The sequence below is a fragment of the Felis catus genome, chromosome A2 (assembly GCF_018350175.1).
Source record: "Felis catus isolate Fca126 chromosome A2, F.catus_Fca126_mat1.0, whole genome shotgun sequence".
NCBI lineage: Eukaryota > Metazoa > Chordata > Mammalia > Carnivora > Felidae > Felis > Felis catus.
Genome location: NC_058369.1, coordinates 23313387 through 23328917, shown reverse-complemented (window position 1 = coordinate 23328917; position 15531 = coordinate 23313387). Strand labels below are relative to the sequence as shown.

General features: G+C 44.3%; 1 protein-coding gene across 3 annotated transcripts in view; it reads right to left on the bottom strand.

The window, feature by feature from the left end:
• CACNA2D3 (calcium voltage-gated channel auxiliary subunit alpha2delta 3) overlaps positions 1 to 15531 on the bottom strand; it is an 897621-nt gene that overhangs the window by 120143 nt on the left and 761947 nt on the right. For all 3 annotated transcript variants that reach the window (XM_045051588.1, XM_023249840.2, XM_023249841.2), the window contains 2 exons: positions 7723 to 7784; positions 6459 to 6503 (listed from right to left, as the gene is read on the bottom strand). In XM_045051588.1, coding sequence (XP_044907523.1) covers positions 6459 to 6503; positions 7723 to 7784 — 107 coding nt within the window. The remainder of the gene's footprint in view (positions 1 to 6458; positions 6504 to 7722; positions 7785 to 15531) is intronic.

Here is a 15531-nt window from a genome sequence, read left to right as displayed (position 1 = left end):
TTGGCACCTTTTATAAAAGAGTTGGCTGCTTTGGTGAGTAATCGGGTTTTTCTCGGTTGTCCAAAGAAGGTTGAATGAATGACTTGGGTAACCAGGTTCCACTCTTGCTATTTGAAGAAGCTCTTTAGCTGTATGGACACTACTTTGGGCCCTGCTGGGTGGGAATCTTGACAAACCTTCTCCATTTTTTGAAGATAGCATTATGAAAGCAATCCCATAGAGCTGTGCCATCCAACATGGCAGCCATTAGCTATATGCAGATTTAAATTTAATTTTTTTGTGAATTAAAACTCAATAAAATTAAATATCTAGTTCTTTGGGTGCATTAGTCACATTTCAAGTGCTTTGCACTACCTTGGCTGGTGATTATACCTGTGGACATTTCCATCACTGTAGAAAGTTCTCTTGGACAGCAATGCTGTAGATTACACTAGTACTCCTATGAGTTTTAAGCCAGGCTCCCCTGGGTCATGTTAGACAAATCCATATCTTTGTTTATTTGAATGTCATGATCCTTTACTGAAGCAAAGGGAGGCTAACCTCCATTTCATTAATAAATATACAAGAACAGAATTGGCCTCCACGTGTGGGTATTGACTAAATCCTCCCAGTTGCATAGAGAATCAAAGTCATCATACCCACCTCCACCCCTAATTATAAAATTAGTTTCCACTCAAACATGCCTAGCCAATGAGTACTCTTGCTATTACAGGGTGACTACCTCTCCGTCTAATGTTGTAAATAATGGATAGTACAAAGCAGGTACAAGGCCAATAGATATAAAAGTCAACTGAAAATCTTGAGAAAGAAGGATGCTTCCATGAAGTCCATGAAAGTGATGCTGGCGATAGCTCCAATCACACGGGAAGACACTGGCAGGTTAGACTCTCCCAGAGCAATCTCCCAGAGCTCTGCTAGCCTATAGTCTACACATGCACTACTGATCCAGTCATGTGGGTCACATTAGTCTACATCCTACCAGAAATAATTGAAAGAGGAACAAGAGGGCCAGCCAAGGCTCCTGGAGGATTATATGCTTCAGCTTCCACTTTCCTCACAGGTGCCTCAGATTTTGCTCCAACATAGTGGGTGGGCTCCTGGGTAAGGACTGAGGTATGACACTTGTTTCTTCTACACCAAGTACAAATTGGCATTTACTTCTCGGGCTATGTTTCCATTTAACATTTTTTTTTCATTCATTTCTACCCCCCCCCCCCCCCCCGGATCCCCCTTAAGTTAGGATTCCATGACAGGAACTTGGTGGCAGAGAAGACCATGCTTATTGATGGGTAGCTTTGAATTTCATGTTTGCACTGATTATAAAAATACTTGGTCACCCTTTTAAGCAAGAAACAGAATGGCCAAGGTTGTGATACAAATCACTGAAAAAAAAAACCAAGGTCAAAATCAAGGATGCTGTGTCATTAATGTGACTATGATGATTTCCTGAAGAGGCAGCCTTACCAGCAAGTGCTTAGATTAAATGATTACTGGGAAGTGTGGTGTAGGTGAGTCGGGCCATGGACTTAGGTGAGCAGAGTACCAGGTTATGGGGCAGTAAGGACAGAATTGCCAGATTCCAGTCTGATCAACTGTTTTCTCTATGTCTCTTTACAATAATTAATATTCAGTTGTCTTCTCCATACTCCCTTTCCTCCAATAAAAGAAAACAGAGGAGATATTTTCTCAGTTTCCTGTCACTATGCTACTTTCCCCACAAACCAAGCCAAGCATCTTAGAAGGTGTCCACTTATCACCCTGTCCTAAGGGTGGACAGTCAGACAGAAGGGCTTGGAGGAAAGAGCTCTACATTTTGACAGATATTGTAAGTGCCTATTCCACAGCCACCTTTGATAAAACATGTAGGGATGAGGTTGTTTGAAAAAAAATGGAGACAGGGAGAAAGAGAGGCAGAGAGAACTTGATTTCCTTAAAAAAAAAAAAAACAAAAAACTTTCTTGATGATGATTGGGTAAGTCAAGATTGCTCAGAGAGGTCTGATTCCTGTCCCAAAGGCAGATCAGGTAGATACCTGAGGTTAGAGGCCATGGGAATTGGGCAGTCACAGGTGGTAAGGAAAGGCAGTGAGGAAGGGTACTTGGGAGTAGGAAACACAGCACCAAGGCTGTGTTAACCAGAAGGTGGTTTTAGCCCCCAGGCTAACACAGCCACTTCAGAATCAGAGACTCTGAGCAATTGCTATCAGTTGACCTTGAGCAAAGTCTTTACCACTGTGAGTCTCAGGTTTCTTACCTAAAAGGTGGAGCTAGCAAGAACCCTTTGTTAGGTTGTTGAGAAGATTAAATGAGAGGGTGAGTGCAAAGTGTTGAGCACAGTGTAAGGTGCACGGGGCACAGTAAGTCGTCAAAAACCTGTGCTTGCATCCACTCGGCAAACAGTGTTTATTGATCACCTACTATGTGCCATCTTTATCCTAATTAGTATCCTAATGCTATGAATTTAGAGTTCCTCAGAAAGGGAAGCTGTTCCATTGTTCATAGCAAGAGGCTGTGCAGGCAGGTTGGCTGAACTTTGTTGCTTTCTGTTTAACCTTTTTCTTTTGGGGGATGCCTTCTGCCTGTTTTGGTTGGTGCAGGCTGAGCAATGATTTGAAACAACTCACTTAGAAGCCCAGTATCATACTGCCTGTTGTTTTCATTTGTGGAGAGAGAGAGGAAGAGAGACAGAGGGGGAGGGCTGGTTCTTCCATCTGAGGGTAGGGCCTGGGTCTCTGCATTCCAGGTGTGCACTGTAAGGGGTCACTCCTTACTACTTTGCTCCACGTCTCACAATTTCAACCCTAATATTTCAGCTGTAGAGCAGTCTGACCCTTACTTCACACCACATGATGTATCTATTCATCACTGGCCAACTATCTTTATCAAGATACTGTCTTTTAAACAATTTGTTGCAAAGTGGTTATTTTGGAAAGAAGTGCTTGGTAGGATCCCCTGTGCCCTTGCCCTCAATAGCTACTGCACTGACTGTCAAACCCTCTCCTGACTGGAGTCTTTCTAGACATGGAGGCACCAGGTGGCTTGGATTTAGCCCTTCCCGAGTCTGTCCTACTTCGAGGAGACCCTTCAGATTCTAGAGGAAATGCCTACAAGGCCTTACAAAGTCCAGTCATTGATTATTATCTTGACTCCTCTGGACAAGCAAGGGTAGCAGCTGCGCTGGAATACGAAGTTTTAGATCCACTCACTGCCCCCAACATCTCCTCCAAATTGCCCCAGTAGGGGAGAACGTTCTCATCTTCCACTCTCCTTGCAAATATTCTGGTGCTCTCATTAGGAGAGGGAGGCTGTTGGAAAGATGAGTGGGAGAAGAAAATGAGAGTGTGAGACAACGGTGCCACAGGTCAGGCTGAGATTAGAGGTGGGCAGGACTTTCCTTCTCCATTTCCATCCGAATGCCAACCACGCTTGCATAGAGTGCAGTAACCTCGGCCACCCCAGTGCCTTGCACGTGGTATTCTCTGCCTGTGAAGCTCTTCTCTGACTTCAGGCACTGTCTTCAATGTCATCTCCTCCCTCTTCGGTTGACCTACATGTTATCTCCTCAGAGAAACCTTCCCAGATCACCCCTTTCGTTTAATTCACAGCACTTATCACAGTGGATAATCACGTACACTTGTCTTCCCTGCTAATCAGTCAGTTCCAGTAGGAAAGAGGCCATTTCTGACTCTACTTCCCATTGAATCCCCAGGGGTGACATAAAAGGGCTTAGTAAACATGTCTGGAGGGAATGAATGAGTGTGTGAAGTACTGCCTCTGGATCTCTAAAGTTGACATTCACCCAGGATGGAATGGAGCTCCTCAAAAGTCTTCAGTCAGACCCACGGCCAGGCCCTCCAAGTCACATGGCTCAGGCACCGCCTGGGCCAACTAAGGATGTCTACTCTTCCAGATGGGAAGATATCTGGCCATACTGACTCCACCCAGCAGCCCAGGGCACTCCAGCCAGGGCTCAGGGAGTCTACTGATGGAGGGAGACAGAGGGGCTGGAATGGGTCCAAAGCAAAGCGTGTCTGATAAGTCTGAGGGAGTTGGGCCAGGTCTTCAGTGCAGAGGAGAAGCCAGAGCATGTGAACTTAATGAGTCCCCACAGCTGTTTTTAATGGGGACCTCATCACTTGAGGGCAGTTGGGGGAGAGGGAGGGACATGGTCTCAAAGGCTTAATTAAAAGTCATGAAAGGAGAATGACACATGGAAAGAGTGTGCTGAAAGGTGGGAAGGGACTTTGGTGGGAAAGCAGGACTGGCATTTCCATGTGAAACTATGTCAACTGGTTGCCTGAAGCCAAACGTAGAGTCAAAAATGGGGAAGGGATGATAGTTTCACAGTGCAGGATGACGATATTTGAGCATCAGATCAAGTTCAGAAATGAGGGCAAACTCAATGTGTAATTTTCCAAGTATGTGGGCCTTTCCATGACATTCATAGGAGGGCTTATCCCAGTGACCGCTGAAGAAGATCATTAGCGGTGAGGAAGGCATGTGTGCTGTGCTCACTGGGCCCAGGGGAGGCTGCCAATACTCCTAGAGGGCATATGCCATTGCTGTCTGAGGTTTTAGATTCAGGGGAGCCACTAACTCTAAGGGAAGAAAAAGTCTGTTGACATTTTTGGTTTATAGCTGACCTTTATTGAGTGTTTACCATTTGCCAGGAACTGCACCATGCATTTTCCATATATTATCTCATTCATTCCTCGCCATTACCCTGTGAGGTGGATATTCCTATCCCCACAGAGAGGTTCAGAAACTTGCTCAAGGTCAACAGCTCATTACTGTCAGAGCCACAATTTCAAGCCGGCTGTTCTAACTCTGCAGCCTGCTCGTTTAACCACCGTGCTATATCACCTGTGAATTCAGTCACTGAACAACAAATAGATACTAGATGTTTCTAACTCTGGTTAGTGGCACCCATTCCCACTTACTTTTATATGTGAGGATGCACAGAGGCAGTGAGGATATAGGAAAATGACTGCCTCAGGTTTTATTCATCAAATTGTTTAACTATTCATCCATCTATCCATCCAACTACCCAGGAACCAATCAACCAATCAACTCTCCAAAACACCATCCATCCCACCAGCCAACCAACCATCCATCCAGTCACCCAACTAACCAACACACTATCCTTAGTTCTCTTGCCATAAATTGGGATTAGTAATTGTACCTACTATATGAGTGAAGGGCTTAACACAGGGTCTCGTGGCACTGATTAATCAATATTATTATTGAGCTATGTTGTCTTGAGCTGAGTACCCCAATATGATAATAAACGTCTCAAAGGCAGTGGAGAGGTTTGAGGCTTCTTGAGTGTCTTCTGAATGGGATTCTCTAACTTACTAGAGGGCATAGATCATAAGGTGTCACAAAATGTTCTTTCCTAAAGGAAAATTATTTTCGATCTGATGATCAAAGAAAATTGGACTTCTGCTCAAAAGCTAATTGATTGGCTTTTAGTCTTTGGATAGTGATTCATATAACAATGATTTTTGGGGACTGAGCCTTTTGTGTTTAACTTCATCCCGGCTTCCCTTTTATACTTCTCTCCTTGTTTTTGCCTACTTTTTTGAAATATATTCCTAATCTATGCTTTCTGTGTTGACATTATATTTGGTTAGGATTTGTTGAATCCCTGTGGTAACCAGAAGGAATATAAATATGATTATTTATAAGTTCCGGTTTATGTATTGACTAATGTTTTAGTTACTGTAGCGAAAGAAAGGCTACCTGAGCCACCACGGAAGGCCTCTACATACCTGCTTGCTCCAAATCATGGGGCAGAGGGTGTACAGGATTAAATGCTGTGAAAACATAAGTCTGAGGGGTAGATTTATGGCAGTGGTACATTTTTTTCTCTTATTGCTCACGGGTGGGATTCAAATTCCTCTTCCCAAAACAGCAACAGAGAGAGAGATAAAAAGAAAGGAAGGGAGGGAAGGAAGTGTGGGAGAGAACACTATGCTAGAATAAAAAATCCTGAGTTTTCAACTCCTTACATTTTCATCTCATTTATTACATGAAATTAAGCAAGCCATTTCTCTGATCCTCAGTTTCCCCCTCTGCCAAATGGGATGATCATTCCTACCCATTTGATTGGGTTACTACCGGGATGAGAAGAGATAACATATGGGGCAAAAGCTGTGAGACTTGTCATGTGAGCTTCAAATGGCAGCAATTTGTATTATTTCCTATAAAATGCCAAAATTCCAAAAGTGCCATCCATGGGACACTTAAGCACATTTTTCAAAGTCTTATAAACTATTTCATTAGGGGAAGAAGGAAAAAAAAGAAAGAAAAGAAAGCAAATGTGCTTGAGTTTTTGGAGCTTGGTCCAGAGCAACCTGTCAGACATGGCTCCTTTTACACAGGCACTTCCTCTTCGAGAAGGCACCCTCTGTCACCTCCCCTTGACCAGGGCAGAAACAGGGCCAGGGGCCCTCTTACCTCGTCATCACAGCTGATGGAGCATTTGCCATCCAGAGAGGCACACTGTGGGGTGGGGGGAAAGCAAGGGGAAACGTATTGTTACTTGGACATTCCAGAATTTGCTATGGCTGCCACTTAATTATTCAAGAACAAGCTATTTCCTTGCCTTTTATGCAAAAACCAAATTTCATCCAAAGGGAATGCTCCAATGGGGCACCTGGGTGGCTCAGTCGGTTAGGCGTCCTCTTGATTTCGGCTCAGGTCATGATCTCATGGTTCGTGGGGTCAAGCCCCATGTTGGGCTCCAGGCTGAGGCTGAGATTCTCTCTCTCCCCACCCCCACTCTACCCCTCCCACATGCGCCTGCATACTCTCTCTCTCTCTCTCTCTCTCTCTCAAAAAGAAACAAACAAACAAAGGAAATGCTCCAAGATGAGTATTGTCTGCTTTCCCTAGGATCAATACCAACTCCAAATAGTCATATAAAAAACAATTTTGGGGGGAACTGACTCTTTTTCATTTTAATTTATGTTGCCTATTTTAACTTATGTTCCCATTCAATATAGATATCTTTTTAAGATCTCAAATCTTTGAGTAACAAAAAATATCACTATGTGAGTATTTAATTTACAATTTATAAAGGCTAGTGACTCTTTAAAAACACTCCTGTCTTAATCTATACTTTCCTAAAGTGTTTATTTAAGTATTTATGTAAGAAATAATATATTACCCCAACATTTAGAATTGGGGAAAAATTGCCATTTCCACTGAATCACTACACAAATACTACTGAGATTGCTCAATACAGAGAACACAGTGCAAAGAAGGAAGCCTTCCAGATTTTCCAAGGCATAGAAGCCCTCTCTGGTCAAAGAGGTCAGATGCATGCTTAGTCAGATCTAGTTATGCAAAGGCCTTCAAAACTGCAATAAGGAAATTCACAAATAGATAACCAGGCACCGCAAGGTTAGAAAAAAATCACTGTGGAAATTCATAAAAGTCACCAATAGTTAAAAGAAAAACTGCTCCTTTGGAAGATCACTATCTTGATTTCACAATTAAAACATTTTGTAGGAGCAAACTGCCTTCTTTCCCAGCATGTGCTGTCTAACGTGCTGACAGCCTTTTATTTTGCAGTGAAATGAAAGGTAATCTGAGCGGCCAGCAGTTCATTCCACAAACATTCATCGGAAATCTGGCACTTTAGGCTCCGGGTCCCCAAATGTGAACACCTGTATAATAACAGTGTCTCTAATGCTTCAATACGCTGATTATAACTTACCTGTCTGCTGGCAGTCCAGAACTTCCTCTGGAAAAATTCAAGTTTCATCTGAATGCCTACAGCTGGGACAAATTATAAATAAAACAAGGCATTAGAGATTCCTTCCCACAATTACTTAAGATTATCATTGAAAGTTATCTGTCACGGGGAAAAGCTGATGCAAGCATACCAGATAAGAACTTAAAAACTAAATTTACAGTGAAGCCTACAACTAAGACATTTTACCTTTCAGGTAAGGAATTCTCAAGGCTAATGATACGCACAGAACTGTTGATGACTCTTTGGAGACACATTACCTGTGTGTTTCTAAAATTCATACACTTGTGGTCACTCCCCTCCCAAACCCAGGCTAAAAACAGGAATGAAAACAATAAAGTCTATTTCGAAAACGATTGCTTCTTCTGGGTTCTTGTTTCAGTTATTACTGTATGAACTTGCATGTGTAAAATGTATACTATGCATGTGTTTTTGAGATACAACATTTGGAAAGCACTTGTCACGAGGCTGGTGTTTGGAAGGGAGTCACTTTGCTATGATGTGACTTAGTTAAACTGGCCCCCAGTATCCACATCTCGATGATTTTCTCTCCCCAGGAACTTTGAGGGAATTACGCAATTCTGTTTGGCCATGAAAAGCTCCCTTGAGCAATAGTGCATGCCAGTTCCAGTGAGAGAAACATACAGAGAGAGAAGTTAGGAAAGTGACTTGAAACTTTGGGAAGTAACATTTGGTGGAACCTTAGAATCAGGACAGGAACAAGCTCACACTGTTTCTCTTCCTGAAGCCAAAATGATGTAACTCTTGAAACCATTTCGGAAAGTGCTCAAGGCAGAGCAGAAGGCTCATCAGATGGTAAGAAGATGTTAGAGGAGTTTGGAAAGAAAGAATGCGATTCTGTGCTGGAAACACTGGATTCCACGCGGGACGCCATTGGTCCCAGTGCAGTTCTGCAAACTTCAGTCTTTTGCACACCAACTTCCCCATTTTTGCCACATCTGCACACCACCAGTATTGTTATTTATCTTTCCACACGTTTTCTTTTACTTAAATACCTAAAGTAACTTCAACCTAAATAACAGTACCCATCAAAGGAAAGACATGGTTGGGGTGTGGGGGAAGTTCACTCAATACTCTTACATGTCACCATGTTTAATCCCCCAGTTAGGTAATCGTTGCCATACTAACTTCAGGAACCTGAAGATTTATGAAAGTCTTGGCCTGTTACTCTTATAACCGTCAAGTGCATTCCTACTTATTAGAAAAATTGTTGAAGCAAGCCTGAGAGTCAAGGTTGACTGAGGTATGCACATTTGGAGGGACTCATCTTCTACCTTTGGACTTAGAAACTCAGACTCTAGGATAAGGCTAGAGTGAACATGGCTGCAAAACGCAGAATGGGAAGTCTCTGGAATGCACCATCTCAGCACTCTGGATTTACGTGGCTTTGCTCAAAGCATTCCCCACCTTCTGGACCATAAGCTCTCAAAGGACAGGTACCTGATCTTGCTCCCCACTGGATCCCTGCCCCCCAGCAAGGTGCTGAGCATGTAGATGACCCATCAGTAAATGCTTGCCTTTTAAAAAACCTTTCAGGTGACATTACAGTCAGTAGTTATTGAGAAAAAAGAGTAATATCAATATGAATTATAATCACATCCAAATAGAGGCTTTGCGGTGGTAGTTCTCCACACCTTAGAACCCAGGGAACTTTTTTAGAAAGGACTGATCCCTGGGGTGCCTTCTCCCTCCACACCTAGACCATTTAAACTAGATTTCCTAGTAGCTGAATGAAGGGTATGGGTAGCTGAATGAAGATTTTTTCTTTTAAAGTTTATTTATTTTAAGAGAGAGAGAGGGAGAGCATGAGCAAGGGGAGGGATGGAGAGAGAGACTGGAGAGAGAGAGAATCCCAAGCAGGCTCTGCACTGGCAGCGTAGAGCCAGACATGGTTCAGTCTCATGAACCATGAGATCATGACCCGAGCCAAAATCAAGAGTTGGACGCTTACCTGACTGAGCCACCCAGGTGCCCTAGTGTAACTGAAGAACAGCCTCTAGTGATTCTAATGTGCAGCCAGGGTTGAGCACGGCCGCTCCACAGGCCTTAGTAAACTGGCTGTGGGGGACCTGCCACCACGTGGACCGCTTTGTCAGACTGCAACACAAGCTGCTCTTCCTGGCCCCGGAGAACATTTCAGAGAACACCTCAAGGAACGTGATTTTGGAGGCTGGAGGCTGTGTGCTGCTATTTCCAATAAATCTGACCTTCCCAAATGCCTGACAGGCCGTATCCTAGTTGGGGAGGGGCCAACCGAGGGCACTGCAGAGCAGGCTGGGCTTTGCTCAGATCCACAGCAGGCAGAGGTGAGGGCCTGCCCTTAAGAGTTTCTCTGGTGGAGAAGTTTCTCTGGTTCTACCAACGACAGGGAGGGTGCGGGCGGCAGAGAGCTGACTTCAGGACAGAGGGCCTCACGTTGTGACATCCACTCACTGATGTCTAGGAGGTGAGTGGAAGTGAGTTTCTCTCTCGTCTTCCGTGTGCTTCTCTGTGTGGCTTCTCCTTGGCATTGGTCCCCAGCCAGCTCTTCCCAGGCTGGCAGTCAGTAATTCTAAGGCCACTTGTGAAGACCATGGCCAACAACCATGGCAGGCTTCTAGATGCTAAAGGATAAAGCAGAGGGCTTCCTGAAAGCATCACCCCACAGTGGCCTTTCCATGGCGTTTCTTGTTCCGGGAGCCCAGAGTTGCCCCTGGCCCACCCATCCTCACCTGGGTTCCCCATCAGCAGCCCATGCCCTTTCTGAGAACCCCTTCTATCCTTTGATGGATGCCCCCCCCTCCCAATTTTCACCTCCCTAATGAAGCTTGCTATTCCCTCCTGGGTGTTTATCCATCTCACATTCCTGAAGCCTGCTATCATCTGCCCCTTTCGGCCTGCACCCCAGTTCCTCAGAGTGCTTTAATCTTTCCTCCTGAGTCAGCCCCTCCATCCCATTAATCATGTGGGCTGCTTCTCTCTGATCCCCCTCCAGCATGCTGTGTCCCTTCCCTGCTCCCGATGCCCTAAACTAGACACCGCTTTCCTTGCTCCTCATTCCTCGCACCCCCATCTGGGCCGTGAGGTCGATGCCACAGGGCTGTCTGAAGTCCTGACTGCCACATCTGCTTGGTTTTGCCCTGGCTGTGTTTTTGCTGGCTGACCCCCCCTGCCCCTGTCAGCAACTCTGGCCCCTGGCTCCCGGTAGCACATCTGGTTTCGTAGCATTTTCGCCTACAAGCTAACATACTTCTCTATGATTAAGAGAATCACAAGCTCATTGGCAAGTCAACTCCATGACCATTTGTTCAGTGGCCTTCCCTATGCTGAGCTCTCAGTTGGGTGCTAAGGGGAAGGAGAACACATAATCCCATGTTGTCTAGCTGTGGTGTAGCCACATGGTAAAGGCAACGTCAGAGACTTCACACAGGGCTGAAGAGCACAATAGATGGAGTGGGTTTGGCCTGGGAGAGCTGGCAGGAGCTTTGTGTAAGGTGACACCTGGAGACCTGACTGGCAGGAAAAGTAAGAGCAGAGGCAAGATGGTAATCCAAGCATGGAAACAGCGCAGATGAAAGGATGCAGCCTTTTAAAAGACCACAGTCTCTTCTGAGGCTGAAGGAATGGGAGTGGGGGACATGCTTGTGCAGGTTGAGGTCAAACGGCTGAAGGTCTTGAATGTTGGGCCCACGCATCTAAAGAGTCTCCTGTAGGCCTTGGGCCAGATCCAGCCTCTTTTTATAAATAAAGTTTTATTGGAACACAGCCACACGCACCTGTTTCCACACTGTCTATGGTGTGACGGCAGTGCTGAGTCGTTGCAACAGAGACTGAATGGCCCACAAAGCCTAAAATTCACGTTATTTGGCCCTCCACAGAAAAAGTTTGTTGACACTTGCTATGGGGTCTGAGGAGCCATTTAAGATTAAGCAGAGATATGGCAGGACCACAGATCGATATTTTAGAAAGTCCATGATGGAGGCCTTGAAGAGGAAGTACTAGGGAAACGGTCCAGATAGTGGGAGACGAGAACAAGAGGTGTTAGGCACCTCCAGCCACTTGGTACATTTGGCTAATGATCTCTTAAGCATGAAAATGATTTAAAGCGGAGAGAAAAAACACACGCCAAGAAAACCCACAAAAAACCAAAAAAACCTAATACCACCCCTCACCAACGGCCACTTCCCCGCCAAACAGACAAAAATGCTTAAGGAGCATCCTCTACCCGACTCTATTCAAGAAAACAAATAGGAGCTTCCACAAACAGAAATTTAGATTCCTTTCACTATTTTCCTTTATCTTTGTTTCACATGGGTTTTTTTTTCAACTCTTATCAGAAGAAAATCATTATTACTTCAGCAAGTCCCACTCTCTTCCCCCACCCCCCACATATCCCAAATGGAACCCAAGATATTTGTCATGCCTGTCTATTTTGCTCTTTCAACAACATTTTAAGCCATAACAGTATACTCTGATTCAAGTCAATCTTGCTAATTTAATAAGGAAAACAAGGACAGAAAATGCTTTAGTGAAACCCAAGTCCCAAAGAGAATGCAGAAAATAAAAACACCATTCCTGGGGTTTGAAATTTTTTAGACAGTCCAGAAAATCATCAACATATTTCTCCTGGAGCTCATGGTTCTCCTCACTTCCATTTGAGTACAAAAGCTCCCAGACCCCCTGTCAGGGGCTTTCACCATGACCATAGAACAAGAGCCCCTTTTTCCATGACAGCATCGGGTGGTACCTTACTCACCTTCAGGAGTGGATTAGACCCAGAAAAAGGTATCCTTTGGGGCCCTTCCCAATGTGCCAAGATTGTGTGTGCCTCTAGGACAGTGACGCCCAGATACTGGGATGGTCTTTGGAAATCAGCAAAACGACAAAACCATTTTTGCGGGAACTGCCATCCCAAAGAGCCCCAGGCCCTTTCACAGGAGATAATTCAGGCATCTGGAGTACTGACATCACTTTTGGTTTGAATTACTCAGGTGACTTTTCCTGTAACTCTCCTCAGTACTCCAGGAGGGCCTCGGTACAGATTTTCATCCCAGCAATGCAGACCACATACCTTCAGTGAAGTATCTTCCAGGCTTCCTCCTTCCTCAACTTTGTAACTTCCTTACTACCTACTTCCTCCTCCTTCTCCTCCTCCATATTTATCAGAAACCCAGTATGTGCGAGGGGGTGGGTGTACTGATATGAAGACAAAACAGCCAGGGATGGGGACCTGGAGAGGGCAGTCAAATCACTGAAAAGAGGATGGCACTTCAGGATTCCCAAGTGGATATAGATGAGCACAGAGCATCATCCATGCACCTAAACACGTAGCCATTTCATGTGGGGATGTCAGTGACTAGTGTGCTTGAATCAGGACAGACACCTCAAATGCTCCAGCTCTGTGCTATCCAGATTGGTCGCTACCAGCTACATGTGGCTATTTTAATTAAAATAGATTAAAATTAAGAATTCACTTCCAGAGTTGTGCTAGTCACATTTTCAGTGCTCAATAGCCACATGGGGCTAGTGCTCCCATAGTGGATCAAGTGGCTCGACAACATTTCCATCATCACAGAGAATTCTATTGGACAGTGATCACTGATAGCAGGAGCATCAGAGAGGAACTGGGTATTAGCACTCTTTAAGGATCAACGGTAAAGTTCTCCACAGAGCTGTCCACGCTACCCACTCCCTGGAGGTGCAAGAAACGAGGATGACTTAGGTATGGAGGATTTAGATCATTTAGAACTGCCAGTGTGAGAAGACCTGGATTTACAAGGGGAAGTTGGTAATTAGTTTGAGAGAAACCCAAAGAAATCAATGCAATATGCTCAATGTGGCTACCACCCCCAAGATTTATTTATTTTGCTTTATAAAATTTGAGAATACAAATTACATTTCCAGTGCTATTATATTCAAATGCATTCAAGATGAAATCATGCATGCATCTCATATCAGGTTAATAGACATGCATTCAAGTGTAATCCGAGACCCGCCAAAGAACAATGTTACATGTAAAATTAGAAATAAAATAACTTTTTCATATTGTATTCATTTAGAAATAATTTTCTGTGGGCTTGGCCTCAACTTGCAACATACCCCTAGGAGCACAAATCCGGTTTGTAAAATAGTGCTCACCATGCCTGGCACGCAAACTCACACAGACACCCCTACTTCCATTTGCCCACTCTCCCAGCCATACCGTATATTCAGATACACATTGAGAGCTCATCCAGGAGACAGAAGAACAATCCAGCCGCCAGCAACCAATTATAACCAGGAAAAGTTTTACTGAAAGAACTGGATGTGAACCCTGTTTCTAAGACTGCTGTGTGCAAAGGATGTATTACTTCACCTCTCTGTCCCTGAAAAGACAGTCATACCAGCTTTAGCTTCTGCACAGAACTTTTGCGGGATGGGGGTAAATGGTACAAAATAAAATCGTGTGTATTCGAACACTCCAAAGGCTTGATAGTGCTGTCAGCATTCCTGCTATGATTTGTTCCCAGAGTTTTTACCAGTTATTCTTGTATTTCACCACTACATACAACTTTTCGTGCCAATATATTGAGACTGAACAAAAAAATCCACCCAGGATAAATCCATCCTGTTCACTGCTAGAAATGTCTATGGTATAATATTGGTGGGTAAATACTGTACTAAATTATGATTCCAAAGAAGGGGGATAGAGACCATATGAGTCCTGGCAAGATGAAGCAGAGAACACAAGGTGATGATTCTCTTTCAGTTGAGCAAGCTTTTAGAATGGATCCCCCCCCCCCAATATTAAGGAAAGCTGTGCTCTATCGTTCAAGCCCTTCACGCACCCCTTCTGGAACTGTGATCACTTATGCACACTCAGGACAAGGCTAGACAGGTCTGCATATAGAATCCAAGAAGTTTATTGTCCCCAGTCTGGCAGTACCAGCTTCTTGTGTTCATCCAACAGGGTACCTAACAAACAAAGCTTCTCAACCGACTGGTCACTGATGGCAGCATGTGACAACTATTTCATCCCAGTGCTCAGGCAGAGAAAGGTTCCAGAGTGACCCTGAGTTAGTGTGGCCCATAAAGAGAAGTCTTTTGTAATAGATCCAATCCATTGATAGGGATATGTAGACAATTGCATCTTTATCAGAGAAAATTGAAACTATAATAAGTTAATAAATAAAATATCTGCTAAGAATACCCCATGTATTTCATTACTTAAGAGTGGGACTTTTATTTTGCTTTTTAAAAAAATTAAAGTTTTTTTAAATGTTTATTTGTTTTTGAAGGGGAGAGAGAGAGAGAGAGAGAGAGAGAGAGAGAGACAGAGAGTGAGTGGGGGAGGGGCAAAGAGAGAGAGAGAGAGAGAGGGAGACACAGAATCCAGAATGGGCTCCAGGCTCTGAGCTGTCAGCACAGAGCCCAGTGTGGGGCTTGAACCCGTGAACTGTGAGATCATGACCTGAGCTGAAGTCAGACGCTTAATGGAGTGAGCCACCTAGGTGCTCCTAAAATTTTTTTTTAATGTTTATTTTTGAGACAGAGCACGAGCAGGGGAGAGGCAGAGAGAGAGAGGAAGAGAGAATATGAAGCAGGTTCTGCACTGTCAGCACAAAGTCTGACACGGGGCTTGAACCCACAAACTGTGAGATCATGACCTGAGTGGAAAAGACACTCAACCGACCGAGCCACCCAGGCGCCCTGAGTGGGACAAGTTTTCTCAAAACCTACATTCTACAAATAAATGCTGGCCATATGTTTGTTATCTCTTCCAGAAAATGAGCT